Source organism: Pelobates fuscus, chromosome 2, assembly GCF_036172605.1.
Source record: "Pelobates fuscus isolate aPelFus1 chromosome 2, aPelFus1.pri, whole genome shotgun sequence".
NCBI classification, from domain to species: Eukaryota; Metazoa; Chordata; class Amphibia; order Anura; family Pelobatidae; genus Pelobates; species Pelobates fuscus.
The window spans coordinates 221,343,179-221,368,168 of record NC_086318.1 but is presented as its reverse complement, the minus strand read 5'-3'; the positions used below and the strand labels follow the sequence as shown (position 1 = coordinate 221,368,168).

Genomic DNA, 24,990 nt, shown 5'->3' with positions numbered 1-24,990 from the left:
CCCTGTGCACCCTCTGCAACTGAATACTACTAGCCTAGTTTGTATCGCTCTTGGATTGATGTTACTATAATTTATACTTATTTGTTACATCTTGCTCTTATTTAATTCATTGCAACAGTCTCATCCCACAGGGGGTGTCTGTTACCTTTTGTCCAGTCACACCTCGTATAATTAGACCGGCGGATTCTATGTCCGCTTATGAGCTGTTACAGAACCGTTTTTTTCTTTAGCTGTTCATAATAGTGAATGGCCAATACGCACTCACTGTAAACCCGGCTCACGGTCTCTAGCAGAGCCTTGACTTATGGACCAGTCAGCACTTACTTTATTATGAGCCCCTGCTACTGACTTTAGGTTCCATTAGTCTCTTAGGACTATGCATTTCAGTACTTAGGTGCGGCTAGACTATTAACACGTTTGTCACTGTACATAATATCTTTTCACACATTTCACATTTATTTAATTGGTTGTGGTGTTCGTTTCTTTCCCTCAAGAGGGAGTAATAAAGATTTTTAATTACTACCATTAAGTTCAATTCAAGCTCCATTACTGGCAATTTTTGCAATCTACTAACGGAGCAAATTCACTTTGGGGTAAAATTCTGACTATGGGTGTACTGGTCTCCTTTCACCCATTTCAGTTTTTCCTTATGCTACTGTTTATTCTGGGTTATGCCCTGTTTACCCTTCAACCATCTACAACTCTAGTGGATTGATCAGCTGGTCTCTTCACTATTGTTGCACTTTCTTTTGTGTGTTCTATATTTACATTTATGTTAATATTTAAAAATATACATTTTAAAAATGTAGGCAAAAATATTAAATATTAAATTATTTGAAAAAAAAAAACCAAAATAATGGAAAATATAGTAAATTGGGGTCTAAGTAAGCCTATCTGTTTACATTGGACTGGGTTGAAGCCTGCCAATATAAGAAGCCTCCCAATATATTACATATTGGGAGTCCTACATACAATCTTTAGAACAGAGGTGCCCAAAAGGTAGATCCCCCAGATGTTTTATAACCACAGCTTCCAAGATGCTTTTCCATTCTAAAGGCCTGCAAAGACATGTAAAGCATCATGGGAGCTGTAGTTCTACAACATCTGGGGATCTACCTTTTGGGCACCCCTGATTTATACAACCTCCAATTTGATATGAATGACAGGGATTTGATGGAGCTTTTACCTCGCTGCTGTTCTTATTTGGAAACATTCATATGATTTTGTTGGATTACTGTTATTTTTCTGTTTATTTTGAATGTCTTTTAACATGACTATGACTAAGTACAGTACTCAGTTTTGTAACCATACCTTCCATTATGCTCTTTTATTCTGCTTAAACCTAAACAAATGTTTGGGAAAAAATGCACAACATCCTTAAGATCAATAACACAATCTGTACCTGATGAGCGTATCTTTTCTCAGAACAATTTGGAACAAGTTTACCATCTTTGTTTTTCATAAATCCATTGTGCGACCAATATGCTAAATCAAACTTAAATACTTTTTCATGACCAGGATTCTTTGGGTCACAGATGATGGTACAATTGGCATTCATAGATATGACACATTTGCTTCCAGCATCCTTTTCTCTCTAAATGAAAGTTAACAAACACAATGTTCTCTTAATTAAAAAAAAAAACACATATTCAGGGTTATTTACTAAGTGGGAATTCAAAGTAAATTCAAAGTGAGTTTCAAAAGTTAGGCCAAAGTAGCCAAACTTGAGAAGCATCTGACGTAGAGAATATTTACAGGGCCTTCTGTTTGAAATTCACTCTGAACTCTAACTTTAGTAAGTAACACTGGTTAAGTTTAACCCCTTTGTCAGGGGGTTAGGATAATTATCGTATCTTTTATTTTCAAAGGGTAATGTTTGCACTGTACATGTAAGATCAGAGTACAAGTTGCCATTAACAAGGTTCATAGGCTTCCATTTTTTCAATCCAAAGGCTTACACAGAAGATCAGCAATGGTTATTGCGAGGCATCAAGCAATTATCGACTACACATCAATATCACCTTGTACTAGGAATATTGGCCTATAAAGCTGTCTTATGGACAAAAGACAAAGATGACCTAGGGTCATCTCCAAAGCATTATTATTGGTATGTCTCACTTTTAAGGAATACAGTAATTTCTCAATCATAACAGCATGTGTCTCAGAAATCCCAAATACATCTAATGCTGCCACAGATTAATTGGGATAGACTGCCACAACAATTGCCTACCTATGAAAGCCTTTATTAAAGGACCACTAGTCACCCAGAACACCCCATCTCAATGAATTGGTCTGGGTGCAGTGGTCCTGTCCTTTTAACCCTGCAGGTTTTATAGAAACTGCAATCTTTACATTGCATGGTTAAACATACCTTTAATGGCTGTTTTCCTGACAACCACTAGAGGCACTTCTGCACCACTGACCAAGTAAAACTCTTGTCACATGATGCAGCAGCTTCCAGGAAAGCATTAAATGTAATGATTTCCTATGAGAAGCATGGGATGTACACATGGCGCTTGCTGCACATGCACATCCGGTCCCCAATATTCCTCCATGAGAAGCATTGGATTATACCACCAATGGAGGATGCAATTATTTTCTTGATTTTTATTACACGTGAGGTGCTTTACTCTAATTGGGAGAGGGGCACTATGGTGTTTTGAATACAGGTTTGTATTCCCAACAATATAATGTTCCTTTAAAGGAAGAGTCCACTGCCCAAATTGAAAAAAAAAACACTGTTTAGTAGATACACCTCCAATTAATACATACATGCATTTTTATGTATGTATTCATTGGGGGAATATCTTTAAACAATTTGCAAAAGCTGCTGTATCTTTTGAACTGCACCATTTTAAAATACCCTCCCCTTTTCCCCCCAGAACAGTCTTCAAGTCTCTTAATAGGGAAATAGCCAATCAGAGACGTCTTAATAAGAAGCCTCTGAATGGCTCCCTCTGTGCTCAGGAGAAGCATTCTGATCGGAGCGCTAGACTCTGCTCTGAGGTATGCGGGGGAGTCAGACATTCTGAAGTAGGGCGAGCCTGCCACTTCTGTTACCTCGGGGGAGCAAACAGTAGCAGGAAGAAACACCCCTGCTATTTGAATGAGAGCCAGGGGGTGTTTCATTAATTATTTGTAAAAGTGCCAATTGGAAATCAGCACTTTTATAAACTGTTAATATTATGGGATACTCTTTACCCATAAAACACTTCAGCAAGCAATTTATGGGTGTGGAGTGTTCCTTAAAAGAATGCATTCTTCACGAGGCATCCAATAATATCTTGGTACACACTGATACTGGCATGACTGGTCCTCACAGTCACTTTTTCCAAATGACTTATGAAGTACCCTATAACAAACAGGCTTATTTACTGAAGTAACAATTGTCAGAATTTAAAGTGCAAAGGGGGTGGACATGCTTTGTTTAATTTATTTTTTACTATTGTAGCAGCTGGCTAAAAAGTTCTACAGTAGTTTCTGTTTGCACCACCAATTTTTTTTTTAAAGTTTTTGCACTGCCAGCTGCTTCATAGTTTGTATTTTTAAATCTGGGGCCCTGATTTTAGGCATCAAGGTTAGATTTTAACGATTCAGGTCTGGATTTCAGCCATCCGGCAGCTTTTGGTCCTGCTGAAAGCCAGACCATATTCAAGTTTGTTTGGAGCAGGACATTGTTACATACTGTGCCTAGATTTTGCGGTTTGAATGGCATTAAAACTGCAATTCAGATTTTAGTGAATCATTTTGTTAAAATTCCTATGTAATAACACAAAGTGCAGCTGCTGTTTTCTGATTACATGCTTTATAAACAATTACTGTATGTAACAAAATAAATTAAAATGTAATGTGTTTGTCTGCTCTGTGACAGTACTTTGAAGGAGTATGTTATAAGAATATAATTCGTAATCTGATTGTGTACTATTGTCTTTCCCTCAAAATAAGACCGGGTCTTATATTAATTTCCCCTGAAAAAATGCACTAGAGCTCATTTTCGGGGGATGTCTTATTTTGGGGAAACACGTGTGCTAGAAAGAAGGTCTATGTTCGGGGAAATTCCCTCAAACATAAAACTGGTTCACTAGGGCATGGAATCCTGCAAATCTATGTTTGGTGAAAGTTTCCCGAACGTAGATTAGCATACTCACTAATAGAATACCGCGAATCTATGTTCTGGCAAACTTCCCCAAACATAGATTAGTTTACTCACGAATGGAATCCCGCAAATCTATGTTCAAGGAAAATTCCCTGAACATCGATTAGCGAACTAGCAACTAAGGCTTATTTTCGGGGTAAGGCTTATATTAGTAGCATCCCCCGAATATAAGTTAGGACTTATTTCCGGGGGATACCTTATATTCGGGGAAACACGGTAGGCAGGAGTGCTGCAAATAATAAGATAATAGAATTTGAACATAGAAAATTCCAATGAATACATACCGCCTCCCCACCCTCCCCAACATTTCCTGTCCACCTACCATGGACAGGGGAGAGCACAAATGTCCAGGTGGGCTTGTTAGGAGTTAAAGGGGGTTGGTCCATCTGCCAAAAGTGGTGGGTCTGTCCAAGAAAGGGTGTGTCTAGGCTGATTGTATTCCTGCCCCCTCCAGCAGACCACGCATGAAGCACTGCTATAGAACTTCATCCATGGTCTTAGTGCCCAGTCTACTCTTGCGTTTTGAAATCTGCTGGCAGATTTAAAATGTGGGACAGATCCCCAGGACCTAAATTTGCTGAAACAGTACCCCAAAATTTAGGACTATCCTTTCTGGACCTTTGGCATCTATGGGAATATAAGGAAAAATACAGCTATATAATTTGTACACTGCCACATTCCTTTAAAAGTTAGATGGCAAAACGCATGTACTTGAAAAAATGTGTTTGCTGATATATGTTGCATTCTATTTAAAATGACAGCTATTGCCAATGGACCGCAAACCTATTTATTGCAAATTAAACCTTTTAAAGCAAACTTATTGGGGGTTTAGTACTGAGAGCAGTTGCCATGGAAACTGATAGAATGTTCCATTCTGTTTCACATTACCACTGAATATTTCTTTATCTGAAATTCCTGTTTGTCTATAGTTCCAAATACCAATAATGGTTTGCCTTTTTTTTTTTTTTTTTTTTTTTAAATCCTCATTTATAGCTAGAAAACTATCTACATCTAGAAAAATAGAGATAAACACAGAAGCATTGGGAGAAAAAAATACTTAAGAAAAGCCACTCACCTTACTGAAAGGCCTCACCCGTACAGCAACTTTCACACTGTCATAACTTGGCATGCTTTTAGTACATGCAGTAAATCAACAAGAGAAGTGGTTTTGTAAAATATAATAACTTTCTGTGAAAGGCAAACACAAGCTCTAGCACTGCTAGGTCCTTGCCAGCTTTTCTGTGATATATTATTCATGAACTCATATGGCTTAAAGTATCGTGTTCCTGGAGGAAAGTCTCCTGTTACAGATATTCCTTCTCACTTTTTAATTTGCATATTAACAGTTTAACAAAATATGAGGGAAATGTACTGCAGAGCAGGCACTCGCGTGGGTGCAAACTGTAGAGAGACTTTATATTGGTTTCCATGGTGATTGCATTTTATTTAGCACTTTATCCTAGAATAGTGCCTGCTTTTGCCATGATAAATTCCTCCCACGTCTGCTGTCAAAATATTTGTATCGTTTATTTTAGTCACACAAGTGCAGTAACTTTTGCTAAATTTCAAAGTTCAGGAAAATTCACAGAATTTGACCCAATAAATTGCAATTTAGGTTTTCACTAAATGCAGTTCAGAGCACCATTCCAGATACAGCAACTTACAATAAATGGATTAAAGGAACACTATAGTCACCTAAATTACTTTAGCTAAATAAAGCAGTTTTAGTGTATAGATCATTCCCTCGCAATTTCACTGCTCAATTCACTGCCATTTAGGAGTTAAATCACTTTGTTTCTGTTTATGCAGCCCTAGCCACACCTCCCTTGTCTATGATTGACAGAGCCTGCATAAAAAAAAAACTGGTTTCACTTTCAAACAGATGTAATTTACCTTAAATAATTGTATCTCAATCTCTAAATTGAACTTTAATCACATACAGGAGCTCTTACAGGGTCTAGCAAGCTATTAACATAGCAGGGGATAAGAACATCTTAATTAAACAGAACTTGCAATAACGAAAGCCTAAATAGGGCTCTCTTTACAGGAAGTGTTTATGGAAGGCTGTGCAAGTCACATGCAGGGAGGTGTGACTAGGGTTCATAAACAAAGGGATTTAACTCCTAAATGGCAGAGGATTGAGCAGTGAGGCTGCATGGGCATATTTTATACACCAAAACTGCTTCATTAAGCTAAAGTGTTCAGGTGACTATAGTGAGCCAAGACTATAGTGAGCCTTCGTGAGCCAAGGGTTACTGACACCTGGGTGCAGTTCTGTATATGTAGTTAAATTCCTCTTTCCTTTCCACATCTTGTTCCCCACTCTTTATACTTCTCCTCATTGTGTATGCCCACTCCTTTAACAATAAAAGGAATTCCTATGAAACAGAGTTCTCAAGATTCTAGGGAAAAGCCACTAGTAATGATAATTAACCATAATGCTGCAAATGTCTGTCTTTATGTCTATCAGTCTCTCTCTCTGTTTGTCTGCCTGTCTCTCTGCCTAATTTATGTTCTTGGGAACGAGAATCACTGGGTATGACCTTTCATTCAAAGACAGTGACGCCTATCAAAGTTTCACTTCATATTTTTTTAAAAAGGTTATTACATTTCACAAAAAAATAGTTACTTTTTAAAAATTACATATATTGATTTTTGTTTTTAGAAAATCACACTTTTTGTAATCTGGCTGAGCAGCCATGTTGGGTCAAACTCTACTGTTATCTGCTCAACTTAACTGCTACTGCAGTTTTACACATAGCACACAACAATTGCAGGCTGAGCAGCAGTTGGTCAGATACCATTTAAGTTTGATCCTATATGGCTGCTCGGACAGATTCAAAAAGTGAAATTTTCTAATTCAGTACTCACATGGTTAGAACTACTGTGCAACCATCTTGGACCCGGGCGCACGTGTGGAATGTCAGGTACGCCCACTATTAGATAACGTATGTAAGAGATACGTTTTAGTTTAATAATTGGATGTAAATAATGTAGGTGTAATTTTCATATTCTCTGTGTACGTATGGAATACGTAATTTGTGGTATATATTCTTCGTTCTCTTGTAAACGTGTTCTCAGTCGGGTATTGCAAGACTATTGTCTGACTGAGACTTTGCAACTGAAAAACAATAAATAGCCTTTGTTCTTCAATGACCTGTGTCTGGAGTGTTTGGAGTGTCCTTGTTTCATCTCTGACTCGAGAATTCTTCCACAATAGTATGGCACTCGCTAGCCATGAAGGGTTCACAGCCTGCAATTCCATTAGACAACAAGCATTTACCTCTACAGAGCAGACACCATGCAGCCAGATCATGGAGGGAAGCATCAGAAGATCAGCAGTCTAACTGCACACCTGTTATAAGATCGGCCTCAACTCTTCTGCCAATGTTCTTCCTTATTTTACCTTCAGTGAGTTATATGTTACATGTGTATCATGGGGGACCAAAAAATGTTCTGTCTAAATAGTTGTCAGTCATGGACCCCTTCAAAGCAATAAATGTATTCACAAACTTTACAGAGCTTCAACATGGAGATAATTTCCATTTATACAAATATTTCTCCATGGGACTACATTAAGACCTAAAAAGAGGAATTTAACAATAAACATATTCTCAATATCCAGAGCCAGTTGGTTGAATGTTGTGTGTTTGGGGGAAGGTGAAAGCTGTATGGGAAAATGCTTAGTGTGTCTGTGTGGCAACTGAGTGTGCCTGAATGGTGTGTATGCAGGGGAGTCTGAGTGTGGGTGATTGTTGTGTATATATGCCCCCCCTTGCTCCTGCTAACCATCCTGGTGAGACCGGTAGAGGAGCTCCATTGTCTTTACAAATATTAGATACACACCACTTAAAGAATGCCCTTGTGGTTCTGGTGCTCAGTTAATGAGTCACAGCTCTGGCTGTGTTGCTCAGTCTTCCAGGAGTGCCAGGGGGACTGTGGGGCTGCACTTAAGTGGTCTTTACCTAATATTGGTACAGGTCACGCTCCGTGTACCAACAGGGCTGTGCAGGGAGATCTTTTGATGCATGTCTGTGAATCTGCTTAATAATTAAAGACATTCATATAACCTGTTTTTAATTACTTGTGTTAACAGTTATTACACATGTATTCCTTGCTTAGTATAATGTACATCATTTTGTACACTGGGTATCCTAGCAGTGAAATATACAATCATCAACTTTATTAGTTATATAAGGTGTCTGTAGTAGTAATGCTATAGTTAAGGTTACCCATTGCAAACATCATCTTACCAAGCTTGTTTATCTACTACAATGGCCAATATAAATTCCCTTCAGATATATAGAGGTAGAAGATCACGCCTGTGTCTTCCACCCAATCCTTGCATTGTCTTAACTCCCAACAGAAAAACAAAACAAAAAAAAACATAACACAAGATATGAACATCACAAAAAGGAGAAATACAAGCCTTTTCCAATGGTTCTCATGTAATTATAGACCCTTATAGTCACATTATTTAAAAGATTAAATGTGGATTCGAGAAGGATTTGTGGAATTTGAGTTGTTGTCTCATTTAGTAACCTGTGAAATAAATATGAGCTGGGCATACATTAAAGCCTTGATTTTATATCTTTATATAAGTTTTTCAATCGATCAAAATCTCTTAGTAAAAAGTTAGAAATTATTGCTCCGCAGAAGTCACCATTAAAGTCTATGGGAACTCTTGTAGATAAATCATATTAAAAGTTTTTTTTCTAACAGAATGGAATAATTTTTGATTCAAATTAATTAAATCAAGGCCAGATTGCAGTCATTTTAAAAGTTTATCCAAAAACATTGAGCCCTAACTTGACAATCATCTCAAATACACACACACATTCACAATTCCCCCCCACCCAGATTCACATAATGCATTCCTTACACACATATCAGGACATCCCCTACACACTCCACCCCCTGTGAACAAACTCATTGGTGGAACATGAAGGTGGACCCTGGGACCCAGACCTTGAGCTGTGTAAAGGGCCCCCAAAAAATGGAGCTGCTTCCCGTTCTCCCAGAACATTGATTTTTGTGACCACAGTTACAAACAGCATCCAGAGAGCCTGTTCTACACCAGACCAGTGGAGCCAGACTGCAGCTAGAGCCCATCATCATCCTCATCTGGCTGTAAGTAGGCAATCTAGTATATTATTCGTGGCACTAATCTCTAATTTACCTCACATTAAAGAAACACTATAGTCCCCAGAACCACTGCAGCTTAATGTAGTGGTTCTGGTGTCTATAGCCTGTCCCTGCAGGCCTTTTAATGTAAACACGGTGGCACTGCAGCACTGGGGTTAGATAACATGGCATATCATATGGGTGGCGCAGTGTGATGTCACATGGGGGGGGGCGGCAAACTTTACTTTTGCCTAGGGCGGCAAAAATCCTTGCACCGGCCCTGTGTGTTTGTGTCCCCATGTCTCCAATTGTCTTAGCGTCCCCAGAGGTCTCCCTGTGTCCCCATGTCTCACAGTGTCCCCTAGTGTCTCAGTGTCCCCATGACAGGGAAGGGGGGGGGGGGAAAGAAATTGACAGGGAAGGGGGGGAGAGAGCAATTGACAGGGAAGGGGGGGGGAGAAAGAAATTGACAGGGAAGGGGGGGAAAGAAATTGACAGGGAAGGGGGGGAAAGAAATTGACAGGGAAGGGGGAGAGGGAAAGAAATTGACAGGGAAGGGGGGGAGAAAGAAATTGACAGGGAAGGGGGGAGAAATAAATTGACAGGGAAGTGGGGGGAGAAAGAAATTGACAGGGAAGGGGGGAGAAAGCAATTGACAGGGAAGGGGGGAGAAAGCAATTGACAGGGAAGGGGGGGAAAGAAATTGACAGGGAAGGGGGGGAGAAATTGACAGGGAAGGGGGGAGAAAGAAATTGACAGGGAAGGGGGGGAGAAAGAAATTGACAGGTATGGGGGGAAATAAGTTGACAGGGAAGTGGGGGGAGAAAGAAATTGACAGGTAAGGGGGGGGAGAAATAAACTGACAGGGAAGTGGGGGGAGAAAGAAATTGACAGGGAGGGGGGGGAGAAAGCAATTGACAGGGAAGGGGGGGAGAAAGAAATTGACAGGGAAGGGGGGGAAAGAAATTGACAGGGAGGGGGGGGGAAGAAATTGACAGGGAAGGGGGGGAGAAAGAAATTGACAGGGAAGGGGGGAGAAAGAAATTGACAGGTAAGGGGGGGGAAATAAATTGACAGGGAAGTGGGGGGAGAAAGAAATTGACAGGGGAGAAAGAAATTTACAGGGGGAGAAATTGACAGGGGGGGAATTGACAGGGAGGGGGAGAAATTGACAGGGGGAGAATTGACAGGGAGGGAGCGAGAAATTGACAGGGGGAGAGAAAGAAACTGACAGGGAGGGGGGAGAGAAAGAAATTGACAGGGAGGGAGGAGAGAAAGAAATTGACAGGGAGGGGGGAGAGAAAGAAATTGACAGGGAGGGGGGAGAGAAAGAAATTGACAGGGAAGGGGGGAGAAAGAAATTGACAGGGAAGGGGGAGAAAGAAATTGACAGGGAAGGGGGGAGAAAGAAGTTGACAGGGAGGGGGGGGAGAAATAAATTGACAGGGAAGGGCGTGGGGAAAGAAATTGACAGGGAGGGGGGGAGAAAGAAATTGACAGGGAGGGGGAGAAATTGACAGGGAGGGGGAGAAATTGACAGGGTGGGGGGGAATTGACAGGAGGATAAATTGACAGGGGGAGAGAAAGAAACTGACAGGAAGGGCGGAGAGAAAGAAATTGACAGGGAGGGGGGAGAGAAAGAAATTGACAGGGCGGGGGGGGGGGAGGAAATTGACAGGGGGGGGGGGAGAAAGAAATTGACCGGGAGGGGGGGAGAAAGAAATTGACAGGGGGTGGAGAAATAAATTAACAGGGAGAGGGGGGGAGAAAGAAATTGACAGGGAAGGAGGAGGGAGAAAGAAATTGACAGGGGGGGGAGAAAGAAATTGACAGGGGGTGAGAGTGACAGGGGAGGGAGGGGGAATGAGAGTGACAACAGGGGGAGAAGAGAGTGAGAAGGGAGGGGGGGAGAGATTGAAAAGGGAGGGGGGAGAGATTGACATCCATCACACACACACAATTACACACAATGCGCCCCTTGCACACAGAAAAGCACACAATGCATTACACACACAGACACAAGCAATGCAACCCTTACACACAATGCATCCCTTACACACACAGAAACACACAATGCATTCCTTACACACACTCAATGCACCCCTTACACACACTCAATGCACCCCTTACAGACCCACACACTGCATCCCGTACATACACAGAAACACACCTTGCAGCCCTTACACATACAAACACAGATTCACACAATGCATTCCTTACACACATATCAGGACATCCCCTACACACTCCACCCCCTGTGAACAAACTCATTGGTGGAACATGAAGGTGGACCCTGGGACCCAGACCTTGAGCTGTGTAAAGGGTGCCCAAAAAATGGAGCTGCTTCCCGTTCTCTCAGAACATTAATTTTTGTGACCAGAGTTACAGAGAGCCTGTTCTACACCAGACCAGTGGAGCCAGACTGCAGCTAGAGCCCATCATCATCCTCATCTGGCTGTAAGTAGGCAATCTAGTATATTATTCGAGGCACTAATCTTTAATTTACCTCACATTAAAGAAACACTATAGTCCCCAGAACCACTGCAGCTTAATGTAGTGGTTCTGGTGTCTATAGCCTGTCCCTGCAGGCCTTTTAATGTAAACACGGCAGCACTGCAGCACTGGCGTTAGTTAACATGGCATATCATATGGGTGGGGCATTGTGATGTCACATGGGGGGGCGGCAAACTTTACTTTTGCCTAGGGCGGCAAAAATCCTTGCACCGGGCCTGTGTGTTTTTGTCCCCATGTCTCCAAGTGTCTCAGCGTCCCCAGAGGTCTCCCTGTGTCCCCATGTCTCACAGTGTCCCCTAGTGTCTCAGTGTCCCCATGTCTCCCGGCAGCCTCTCTCCACACACACAGCGATCCCTACTGGCCGGTGATGGTATTGCAGAGTAATCTCTGCTTATACTGAGAAAAATACAGGCATTTGTATTGCTGGTATTACTGCAATATCGGCACCGGCCAGGTGGCAACCCTAAGACTAGTGTATAAAAAAGGAAAAAAAATATTATTATGTTTAAATCAGTGGGCCTATTCCATGGGCCTGGGCCTGGAGCTGCAACATTCTTAGGGGCGCAAAAGAAAAAAAAAAAGAAAAAAAAGAAGTCATAATAAATAAAAAAAAAATGCTCCCTTAACTCACACAAAAGATATCTCAATGTTTCTATATTCAGGCTCCTGTGTACCTTGCTCGGATAGTGATTTCTTTAGTATTAAAATCCTGGGCTGATACTTTCACAGACTGACATCTACAAAAATGTCCACAGACTTAAATAGTGACTTCTGTAGATAAGTCATATGAAAGTTTTTTTTCCAACAGATTGGATACATTTCTGATGCTGATTCAAAGGCCTTGTTTTAATATTATTATAATATAAAATTGTTTAATATCGTACTTTTTTATATATATGTTTTGTGTGTTCTATCATAAGGAAAAACTGAAATGGGTGAATGGAGACCAGTACACCCATAGTCAGAATTTTACCCCAAAGTGAATTTGCTCCGTTAGTAGATTGCAAAAATTGCCAGTAATGGAGCTTGAATTGAACTTAATGGTAGTAATTAAAATCTTTATTAATCCCTCTTGAGGGAAAGAAACGAACACCACAACCAATTAAATAAATGTGAAATGTGTGAAAAGATATTATGTACAGTGACAAACGTGTTAATAGTCTAGCCGCACCTAAGTACTGAAATGCATAGTCCTAAGAGACTAATGGAACCTAAAGTCAGTAGCAGGGGCTCATAATAAAGTAAGTGCTGACTGGTCCATAAGTCAAGGCTCTGCTAGAGACCGTGAGCCGGGTTTACAGTGAGTGCGTATTGGCCATTCACTATTATGAACAGCTAAAGAAAAAAACTGTTCTGTAACAGCTCATAAGCGGACATAGAATCCGCCGGTCTAATTATACGAGGTGTGACTGGACAAAAGGTAACAGACACCCCCTGTGGGATGAGACTGTTGCAATGAATTAAATAAGAGCAAGATGTAACAAATAAGTATAAATTATAGTAACATCAATCCAAGAGCGATACAAACTAGGCTAGTAGTATTCAGTTGCAGAGGGTGCACAGGGATATATAAGGGGCAGTGTACGCCAAACTTAGTAGTAAAGTTGGTAAGTAACACTGACTCCCCGATTCATAATATTCCCAGTGGCCTTCCGAGAGCAACATAGGCTGCCATACGAACCAAGCTAGGCTAGTATCGTGGTAGTTAGTTGCAGAGGGTGCACAGGAAATTAAATTAGGAGAGGAAATCGATAAAACGAGTTGTTTCCAAGCGGATCCCGCATTTAACCAACTAGAGATTAAACTCAAACAAAACTTGGACAAATTCCAACAATCAATAAAATTTAGGAAACACTTCAAATTTATTCGGGATCTCAAAGACTACAAAACAGGCCACATCTATGGCACTTTCTCCCGTAGAACCAGAACTAACTCAAATAACATAATGACCTCTGACTATGACTCCTCTGACACGGATAGTGAAAATAAACAACAGAGCCAACAAGCCACTCCCTCGACCTCCAATCAAGCTAACACTAGAGGAATCCTGAAAAAAGGGGTTAATTTTTTAGACCTGGATTACTTGGACGTCCCCCCCGACAAGTATACCAGACCCGCAACAGGGGCAGGGGGGGAGGGGGACGATTCACAAGGAGAAGACGGTACTAAACAACCAGACCCAAATAATTAATCTCTCAGACCATAATCTGAATCATCATGAAATCAGTGTATTGAAAAAAGGCCTATCTTTTGTGCCAGTACCAGCTTACAACAAATTTATATGGATCAAAGACCTACACCTATTTGTCAGAAAATTAGCACTCTGCAAATACCATCAATTGCAGGCTGATAAGAAAGCCAGAGCACTTGGCCTATCAGATAGAGACTATGAGGGCCTTATGACCCTAGTATCACTATTAGAAGAAAATGACACTACCACTCCGGCAAACCAGACAAACTTGAAACCAAAAAGTAGGTTTACTCCCCACATTGGCAACTTTAGGAACATTGAACTGTTTCTGGAAGCAGTCAAGTTCGAAATTGAAGACATTAAGAGTACAGACCTTGACTTCTATCCAAATATGAACTTGTCCAAGCATGAACGTAAGGCCCTGAAGTCCCTGAAAGATGATAAGGAAATTGTCACTAAACCCGCAGACAAGGGTGGAAACATCGTCATCATGCAATCGTCCAACTACGTAAAAATGGCACTGAAAATACTTGATGATAATGAAACCTATTGTGTGCTCCAAAGGGATCCGACAAATATCTTCTTGGAAGAATACAAACACATTTTAGACATGGGTCGCAGTGCAGGGTTGCTATCAACGGATGAATATGAATTCATCCTGAATAGATACCCCAGGATAGCAACCTTCTACTGCCTACCAAAGATCCATAAAAATCAACTGGACCCTCCAGGACGCCCAATTGTGTCAGGTGTAAATAACCTCACGCAAAACGGGAGCATCTACCTAGATAAAATTTTACGCCCGTTCGTGGAATCCTTACCGTCTTTCATTCAGGACACAAAACAGACTCTGGCACTCCTGAACCTGTAAACCTATGCAGTCTGGATGTGGAAGCTCTTTACTCTTCTATACCCCATGAGGGGGGTATACGACATGTCCAGCACTACCTGGAAAAAAGAGGAACTAGCTACACAGCACACTCTGAGTTTGTCTTAGACCTACTGAGATACATTCTAACACACAATTACTTCCTCTTCAACGACAAGTTCTACCACCAGGTGCAGGGAACAGCTATGGGGACGGCTTGTGCCCCATCATACGCCAACCTGCACCTGGGTTGGTGGGAGGAAGTAGTTGTAAGATCACCCAAATTTTCATCCTTTCTCCAATGATACACCTATGGGCTAGATACATAGACGATATCATAATAGTATGGAAAGGAACATCTATGGAATTTGATCTCTTTGTAGCTCTCCTCAATGAGAACGATCTCAACTTAAGGTTCACTTCGGAGTTTGGTGGAAAGACTCTGAACTTTCTAGACTTGACTGTCTCTATTGACAATCAACAATCTATGCAGACAACCCTTTACAAAAAACCCACAGCATCTAATAGCTTACTTTACTGGGACAGTTTCCATCCAAAGCCCCTTAAACAAGGCATCCCAATCGGCCAATATTTAAGGGCTCGTAGGAACTGCAGCACTGTGCAGGAATTTAAAATCCAAGCCGACATCCTGCGACAACATTTTAAGGACAAGGGCTACCCTAACAGGTGCCTTAAGAGAGCCTATAGGAGAGCCATTGAATCAGAAAGAAGGACACTACTGGCAAAAAAACGTACCTGCTATTTCTACCAATCCTCCACCACGCATGATTGCTACCTATGATGCTGGATGGGACAGAGTAAAGTCAGGTATCCAAAAATGCTGGCCTTTACTAATGAGAGATACACATCTCAAAAAGATTTTAGGTCCAAACATTGACATGACAGCAAGAAGAGGCAAAAACTTGAGAGACCTTCTAGTACCAAGTCACTATCAAGCACAACGACCTCAAACTCGTACCTGGCTGAGTACACCCATTGCCGGGACATTCCAATGTGGGCGATGCGTCGCATGCAAATACATTAAACGTGACTCCAAAAAAATCTCTGACAGTGAAAATCAACAAATCTTTAACATCACTTCATTTTTTAACTGCAACACTGCAGGTTTAGTGTATCTTCTTACTTGCGAGTGTGATTTCAAGTATGTAGGCAAAACTTTCCGCCCCTTCAAAGAAAGAATGAAAGAACACGTCCGATCACCTAAACTGAGCGTTGAAACCCCCATTAGCCGCCACCTCAAAGAACACCATTCAGGCAAATCGCACAGCTTACGCTTCTGTGGAATAGAATTTGTAAAACGGGACAAGAGAAGGGGGGACTATGACAAGTTTTTAAGACAACGGGAAAGCTTTTGGATATACAGGCTGAAGACCCTACAACCAAGAGGACTGAATGAAGGGTTCTCTTTTGCACCATTCATTTAATGCAATTTTACTACATTCCAACAATATCATCTCCTGCACTCATCTGCAGCATTGGAGTGATATGTAAATAGTAAAATACTCCAATTCTTACAGGTCTGACCTGACCTGACCTGATATACCACACACATTTATTTTTGTGTAATACCATCAATGAACTCTAAACCATTATAAACTTATTTAACTAATAAGCTATTGGTTAATAATCTACTTGCTATTATGCACATTCATACCATTGACATTCTTGGCCGGACATTTTGGTTGAATTTTATGTTCTTATGAAATACATTCACTTTATATCTTTATATCTTTTGACCCTTAAGGAGTTAATTCCCCAAAGCTGGCTGTCAGTTACGTTTCAGGCACCGCCCAGGATTCGGATAGCCTGACACACTCCCTGATGTCACTTTCCCCGAGGGGCTGGCCTTATGAAGGTTTAAAGAGAAGCGCCAACCTCACAGTCGGCTCAGCTCTTTATAAAGGCGCATGCTGCGCCGAAACGCGCGTTGAGCGTTACCGACATTATTGTCCTACTTAGGATAGTTATTTAGCTTACGAGCGTTATTTATAATATGTCCTACTTAGGAAGGCTATTTAACTTATGAGCATTTTCTACAAACTTGTCCTACTTAGGATAGTTATTTAGCTTATGAGCACTTTCTACTATATGTCCTACCTAGGAAAGTCTTTTTTAACTAATGAGCATTTAGCTATTTAAGCTTCTAAGCGCTGTCCTATCTAGGAAAGCTATTTAGTTTACGAAGCATTATCCGATTGAGCGGTGCTGCTACTTAGGAGTGTTACTGACTCTACTTCTTTCTGTCCTACTCTAGGATTTATATCTAGTCCACTCTGTATTTAGCGGTCTGCTGTTATTTAGTTTCAATCTAGGCGTAGGAGTGATTTCACCGGGCTCTGGGATTTTCTAGGGCTACTTTTTTCTATACTTAGATGCCTAGCTGTTTCACGGCTTGCATGCCGTACGAATATCTTTGTTGCATAAGCCTTCAGCTTCCCTGTTAATCACCTACACGTGTATTGCATGGGGATACCTGGTACGAGTACCCCTGATACTTAACCCATTAAGGGTGTCCGTGTATATTCAGTGGGAGTTCGGAGGATCCTAATACTATTTGTATTATTGTATTTCCACCTACTATACGTCTCATACTGGCTGGGGCTCCAGAGAACGAGTATATTAAGAGGTGTCCAGGCTTATAGTTTCGATTATACATGTAACTTCATTTGCCGTTCACTCTCCGTCCTTCTCCTTAGCTCTCTGGCAGCCTATGGTGTTTTTGGAAGGCCACTCGGAATACTATGAATCGGGGAGGCAGTGTTACTTACCAACTTTACTACTAAGTTTGGCGTACACTGCCCCCTATATATTCCTGTGCACCCTCTGCAACTAACTACCACGATACTAGCCTAGCTTGGTTCGTATGGCAGCCTATGTTGCTCTCGGAAGGCCACTGGGAATATTATGAATCGGGGAGTCAGTGTTACTTACCAACTTTACTACTAAGTTTGGCGTACACTGCCCCCTATATATCCCTGTGCACCCTCTGCAACTGAATACTACTAGCCTAGTTTGTATCGCTCTTGGATTGATGTTACTATAATTTATACTTATTTGTTACATCTTGCTCTTATTTAATTCATTGCAACAGTCTCATCCCACAGGGGGTGTCTGTTACCTTTTGTCCAGTCACACCTCGTATAATTAGACCGGCGGATTCTATGTCCGCTTATGAGCTGTTACAGAACCGTTTTTTTCTTTAGCTGTTCATAATAGTGAATGGCCAATACGCACTCACTGTAAACCCGGCTCACGGTCTCTAGCAGAGCCTTGACTTATGGACCAGTCAGCACTTACTTTATTATGAGCCCCTGCTACTGACTTTAGGTTCCATTAGTCTCTTAGGACTATGCATTTCAGTACTTAGGTGCGGCTAGACTATTAACACGTTTGTCACTGTACATAATATCTTTTCACACATTTCACATTTATTTAATTGGTTGTGGTGTTCGTTTCTTTCCCTCAAGAGGGAGTAATAAAGATTTTTAATTACTACCATTAAGTTCAATTCAAGCTCCATTACTGGCAATTTTTGCAATCTACTAACGGAGCAAATTCACTTTGGGGTAAAATTCTGACTATGGGTGTACTGGTCTCCTTTCACCCATTTCAGTTTTTCCTTATGCTACTGTTTATTCTGGGTTATGCCCTGTTTACCCTTCAACCATCTACAACTCTAGTGGATTGATCAGCTGGTCTCTTCACTATTGTTGCACTTTCTTTTGTGTGTTCTATATTTACATTTATGTTAATATTTAAAAATATACATTTTAAAAATGTAGGCAAAAATATTAAATATTAAATTATTTGAAAAAAAAAACCAAAATAATGGAAAATATAGTAAATTGGGGTCTAAGTAAGCCTATCTGTTTACATTGGACTGGGTTGAAGCCTGCCAATATAAGAAGCCTCCCAATATATTACATATTGGGAGTCCTACATACAATCTTTAGAACAGAGGTGCCCAAAAGGTAGATCCCCCAGATGTTTTATAACCACAGCTTCCAAGATGCTTTTCCATTCTAAAGGCCTGCAAAGACATGTAAAGCATCATGGGAGCTGTAGTTCTACAACATCTGGGGATCTACCTTTTGGGCACCCCTGATTTATACAACCTCCAATTTGATATGAATGACAGGGATTTGATGGAGCTTTTACCTCGCTGCTGTTCTTATTTGGAAACATTCATATGATTTTGTTGGATTACTGTTATTTTTCTGTTTATTTTGAATGTCTTTTAACATGACTATGACTAAGTACAGTACTCAGTTTTGTAACCATACCTTCCATTATGCTCTTTTATTCTGCTTAAACCTAAACAAATGTTTGGGAAAAAATGCACAACATCCTTAAGATCAATAACACAATCTGTACCTGATGAGCGTATCTTTTCTCAGAACAATTTGGAACAAGTTTACCATCTTTGTTTTTCATAAATCCATTGTGCGACCAATATGCTAAATCAAACTTAAATACTTTTTCATGACCAGGATTCTTTGGGTCACAGATGATGGTACAATTGGCATTCATAGATATGACACATTTGCTTCCAGCATCCTTTTCTCTCTAAATGAAAGTTAACAAACACAATGTTCTCTTAATTAAAAAAAAAAAACACATATTCAGGGTTATTTACTAAGTGGGAATTCAAAGTAAATTCAAAGTGAGTTTCAAAAGTTAGGCCAAAGTAGCCAAACTTGAGAAGCATCTGACGTAGAGAATATTTACAGGGCCTTCTGTTTGAAATTCACTCTGAACTCTAACTTTAGTAAGTAACACTGGTTAAGTTTAACCCCTTTGTCAGGGGGTTAGGATAATTATCGTATCTTTTATTTTCAAAGGGTAATGTTTGCACTGTACATGTAAGATCAGAGTACAAGTTGCCATTAACAAGGTTCATAGGCTTCCATTTTTTCAATCCAAAGGCTTACACAGAAGATCAGCAATGGTTATTGCGAGGCATCAAGCAATTATCGACTACACATCAATATCACCTTGTACTAGGAATATTGGCCTATAAAGCTGTCTTATGGACAAAAGACAAAGATGACCTAGGGTCATCTCCAAAGCATTATTATTGGTATGTCTCACTTTTAAGGAATACAGTAATTTCTCAATCATAACAGCATGTGTCTCAGAAATCCCAAATACATCTAATGCTGCCACAGATTAATTGGGATAGACTGCCACAACAATTGCATACCTATGAAAGCCTTTATTAAAGGACCACTAGTCACCCAGAACACCCCATCTCAATGAATTGGTCTGGGTGCAGTGGTCCTGTCCTTTTAACCCTGCAGGTTTTATAGAAACTGCAATCTTTACATTGCATGGTTAAACATACCTTTAATGGCTGTTTTCCTGACAACCACTAGAGGCACTTCTGCACCACTGACCAAGTAAAACTCTTGTCACATGATGCAGCAGCTTCCAGGAAAGCATTAAATGTAATGATTTCCTATGAGAAGCATGGGATGTACACATGGCGCTTGCTGCACATGCACATCCGGTCCCCAATATTCCTCCATGAGAAGCATTGGATTATACCACCAATGGAGGATGCAATTATTTTCTTGATTTTTATTACACGTGAGGTGCTTTACTCTAATTGGGAGAGGGGCACTATGGTGTTTTGAATACAGGTTTGTATTCCCAACAATATAATGTTCCTTTAAAGGAAGAGTCCACTGCCCAAATTGAAAAAAAAAACACTGTTTAGTAGATACACCTCCAATTAATACATACATGCATTTTTATGTATGTATTCATTGGGGGAATATCTTTAAACAATTTGCAAAAGCTGCTGTATCTTTTGAACTGCACCATTTTAAAATACCCTCCCCTTTTCCCCCCAGAACAGTCTTCAAGTCTCTTAATAGGGAAATAGCCAATCAGAGACGTCTTAATAAGAAGCCTCTGAATGGCTCCCTCTGTGCTCAGGAGAAGCATTCTGATCGGAGCGCTAGACTCTGCTCTGAGGTATGCGGGGGAGTCAGACATTCTGAAGTAGGGCGAGCCTGCCACTTCTGTTACCTCGGGGGAGCAAACAGTAGCAGGAAGAAACACCCCTGCTATTTGAATGAGAGCCAGGGGGTGTTTCATTAATTATTTGTAAAAGTGCCAATTGGAAATCAGCACTTTTATAAACTGTTAATATTATGGGATACTCTTTACCCATAAAACACTTCAGCAAGCAATTTATGGGTGTGGAGTGTTCCTTAAAAGAATGCATTCTTCACGAGGCATCCAATAATATCTTGGTACACACTGATACTGGCATGACTGGTCCTCACAGTCACTTTTTCCAAATGACTTATGAAGTACCCTATAACAAACAGGCTTATTTACTGAAGTAACAATTGTCAGAATTTAAAGTGCAAAGGGGGTGGACATGCTTTGTTTAATTTATTTTTTACTATTGTAGCAGCTGGCTAAAAAGTTCTACAGTAGTTTCTGTTTGCACCACCAATTTTTTTTTTAAAGTTTTTGCACTGCCAGCTGCTTCATAGTTTGTATTTTTAAATCTGGGGCCCTGATTTTAGGCATCAAGGTTAGATTTTAACGATTCAGGTCTGGATTTCAGCCATCCGGCAGCTTTTGGTCCTGCTGAAAGCCAGACCATATTCAAGTTTGTTTGGAGCAGGACATTGTTACATACTGTGCCTAGATTTTGCGGTTTGAATGGCATTAAAACTGCAATTCAGATTTTAGTGAATCATTTTGTTAAAATTCCTATGTAATAACACAAAGTGCAGCTGCTGTTTTCTGATTACATGCTTTATAAACAATTACTGTATGTAACAAAATAAATTAAAATGTAATGTGTTTGTCTGCTCTGTGACAGTACTTTGAAGGAGTATGTTATAAGAATATAATTCGTAATCTGATTGTGTACTATTGTCTTTCCCTCAAAATAAGACCGGGTCTTATATTAATTTCCCCTGAAAAAATGCACTAGAGCTCATTTTCGGGGGATGTCTTATTTTGGGGAAACACGTGTGCTAGAAAGAAGGTCTATGTTCGGGGAAATTCCCTCAAACATAAAACTGGTTCACTAGGGCATGGAATCCTGCAAATCTATGTTTGGTGAAAGTTTCCCGAACGTAGATTAGCATACTCACTAATAGAATACCGCGAATCTATGTTCTGGCAAACTTCCCCAAACATAGATTAGTTTACTCACGAATGGAATCCCGCAAATCTATGTTCAAGGAAAATTCCCTGAACATCGATTAGCGAACTAGCAACTAAGGCTTATTTTCGGGGTAAGGCTTATATTAGTAGCATCCCCCGAATATAAGTTAGGACTTATTTCCGGGGGATACCTTATATTCGGGGAAACACGGTAGGCAGGAGTGCTGCAAATAATAAGATAATAGAATTTGAACATAGAAAATTCCAATGAATACATACCGCCTCCCCACCCTCCCCAACATTTCCTGTCCACCTACCATGGACAGGGGAGAGCACAAATGTCCAGGTGGGCTTGTTAGGAGTTAAAGGGGGTTGGTCCATCTGCCAAAAGTGGTGGGTCTGTCCAAGAAAGGGTGTGTCTAGGCTGATTGTATTCCTGCCCCCTCCAGCAGACCACGCATGAAGCACTGCTATAGAACTTCATCCATGGTCTTAGTGCCCAGTCTACTCTTGCGTTTTGAAATCTGCTGGCAGATTTAAAATGTGGGACAGATCCCCAGGACCTAAATTTGCTGAAACAGTACCCCAAAATTTAGGACTATCCTTTCTGGACCTTTGGCATCTATGGGAATATAAGGAAAAATACAGCTATATAATTTGTACACTGCCACATTCCTTTAAAAGTTAGATGGCAAAACGCATGTACTTGAAAAAATGTGTTTGCTGATATATGTTGCATTCTATTTAAAATGACAGCTATTGCCAATGGACCGCAAACCTATTTATTGCAAATTAAACCTTTTAAAGCAAACTTATTGGGGGTTTAGTACTGAGAGCAGTTGCCATGGAAACTGATAGAATGTTCCATTCTGTTTCACATTACCACTGAATATTTCTTTATCTGAAATTCCTGTTTGTCTATAGTTCCAAATACCAATAATGGTTTGCCTTTTTTTTTTTTTTTTTTTTTTAAATCCTCATTTATAGCTAGAAAACTATCTACATCTAGAAAAATAGAGATAAACACAGAAGCATTGGGAGAAAAAAATACTTAAGAAAAGCCACTCACCTTACTGAAAGGCCTCACCCGTACAGCAACTTTCACACTGTCATAACTTGGCATGCTTTTAGTACATGCAGTAAATCAACAAGAGAAGTGGTTTTGTAAAATATAATAACTTTCTGTGAAAGGCAAACACAAGCTCTAGCACTGCTAGGTCCTTGCCAGCTTTTCTGTGATATATTATTCATGAACTCATATGGCTTAAAGTATCGTGTTCCTGGAGGAAAGTCTCCTGTTACAGATATTCCTTCTCACTTTTTAATTTGCATATTAACAGTTTAACAAAATATGAGGGAAATGTACTGCAGAGCAGGCACTCGCGTGGGTGCAAACTGTAGAGAGACTTTATATTGGTTTCCATGGTGATTGCATTTTATTTAGCACTTTATCCTAGAATAGTGCCTGCTTTTGCCATGATAAATTCCTCCCACGTCTGCTGTCAAAATATTTGTATCGTTTATTTTAGTCACACAAGTGCAGTAACTTTTGCTAAATTTCAAAGTTCAGGAAAATTCACAGAATTTGACCCAATAAATTGCAATTTAGGTTTTCACTAAATGCAGTTCAGAGCACCATTCCAGATACAGCAACTTACAATAAATGGATTAAAGGAACACTATAGTCACCTAAATTACTTTAGCTAAATAAAGCAGTTTTAGTGTATAGATCATTCCCTCGCAATTTCACTGCTCAATTCACTGCCATTTAGGAGTTAAATCACTTTGTTTCTGTTTATGCAGCCCTAGCCACACCTCCCTTGTCTATGATTGACAGAGCCTGCATAAAAAAAAAACTGGTTTCACTTTCAAACAGATGTAATTTACCTTAAATAATTGTATCTCAATCTCTAAATTGAACTTTAATCACATACAGGAGCTCTTACAGGGTCTAGCAAGCTATTAACATAGCAGGGGATAAGAACATCTTAATTAAACAGAACTTGCAATAACGAAAGCCTAAATAGGGCTCTCTTTACAGGAAGTGTTTATGGAAGGCTGTGCAAGTCACATGCAGGGAGGTGTGACTAGGGTTCATAAACAAAGGGATTTAACTCCTAAATGGCAGAGGATTGAGCAGTGAGGCTGCATGGGCATATTTTATACACCAAAACTGCTTCATTAAGCTAAAGTGTTCAGGTGACTATAGTGAGCCAAGACTATAGTGAGCCTTCGTGAGCCAAGGGTTACTGACACCTGGGTGCAGTTCTGTATATGTAGTTAAATTCCTCTTTCCTTTCCACATCTTGTTCCCCACTCTTTATACTTCTCCTCATTGTGTATGCCCACTCCTTTAACAATAAAAGGAATTCCTATGAAACAGAGTTCTCAAGATTCTAGGGAAAAGCCACTAGTAATGATAATTAACCATAATGCTGCAAATGTCTGTCTTTATGTCTATCAGTCTCTCTCTCTGTTTGTCTGCCTGTCTCTCTGCCTAATTTATGTTCTTGGGAACGAGAATCACTGGGTATGACCTTTCATTCAAAGACAGTGACGCCTATCAAAGTTTCACTTCATATTTTTTTAAAAAGGTTATTACATTTCACAAAAAAATAGTTACTTTTTAAAAATTACATATATTGATTTTTGTTTTTAGAAAATCACACTTTTTGTAATCTGGCTGAGCAGCCATGTTGGGTCAAACTCTACTGTTATCTGCTCAACTTAACTGCTACTGCAGTTTTACACATAGCACACAACAATTGCAGGCTGAGCAGCAGTTGGTCAGATACCATTTAAGTTTGATCCTATATGGCTGCTCGGACAGATTCAAAAAGTGAAATTTTCTAATTCAGTACTCACATGGTTAGAACTACTGTGCAACCATCTTGGACCCGGGCGCACGTGTGGAATGTCAGGTACGCCCACTATTAGATAACGTATGTAAGAGATACGTTTTAGTTTAATAATTGGATGTAA

The 24,990-nt window shown here is 40.2% G+C and overlaps 2 protein-coding genes across 2 annotated transcripts in view; both read right to left on the bottom strand.

Annotated features, from left to right (window-relative positions):
• LOC134586269 (kinesin-like protein KIF28) overlaps positions 1-5,380 on the bottom strand; it is a 117,787-nt gene extending 112,407 nt beyond the window's left edge. Inside the window, exons 1-2 of the mRNA XM_063441756.1 lie at positions 5,232-5,380; positions 1,403-1,594 (exon numbers count right to left, since the gene is read on the bottom strand). Coding sequence (XP_063297826.1) covers positions 1,403-1,594; positions 5,232-5,285 — 246 coding nt within the window. The 5' untranslated portion in view covers positions 5,286-5,380. The remainder of the gene's footprint in view (positions 1-1,402; positions 1,595-5,231) is intronic.
• CAPN9 (calpain 9) overlaps positions 1-24,990 on the bottom strand; it is a 200,947-nt gene that overhangs the window by 115,053 nt on the left and 60,904 nt on the right. The gene's annotated exons all lie outside the window — the stretch shown is intronic.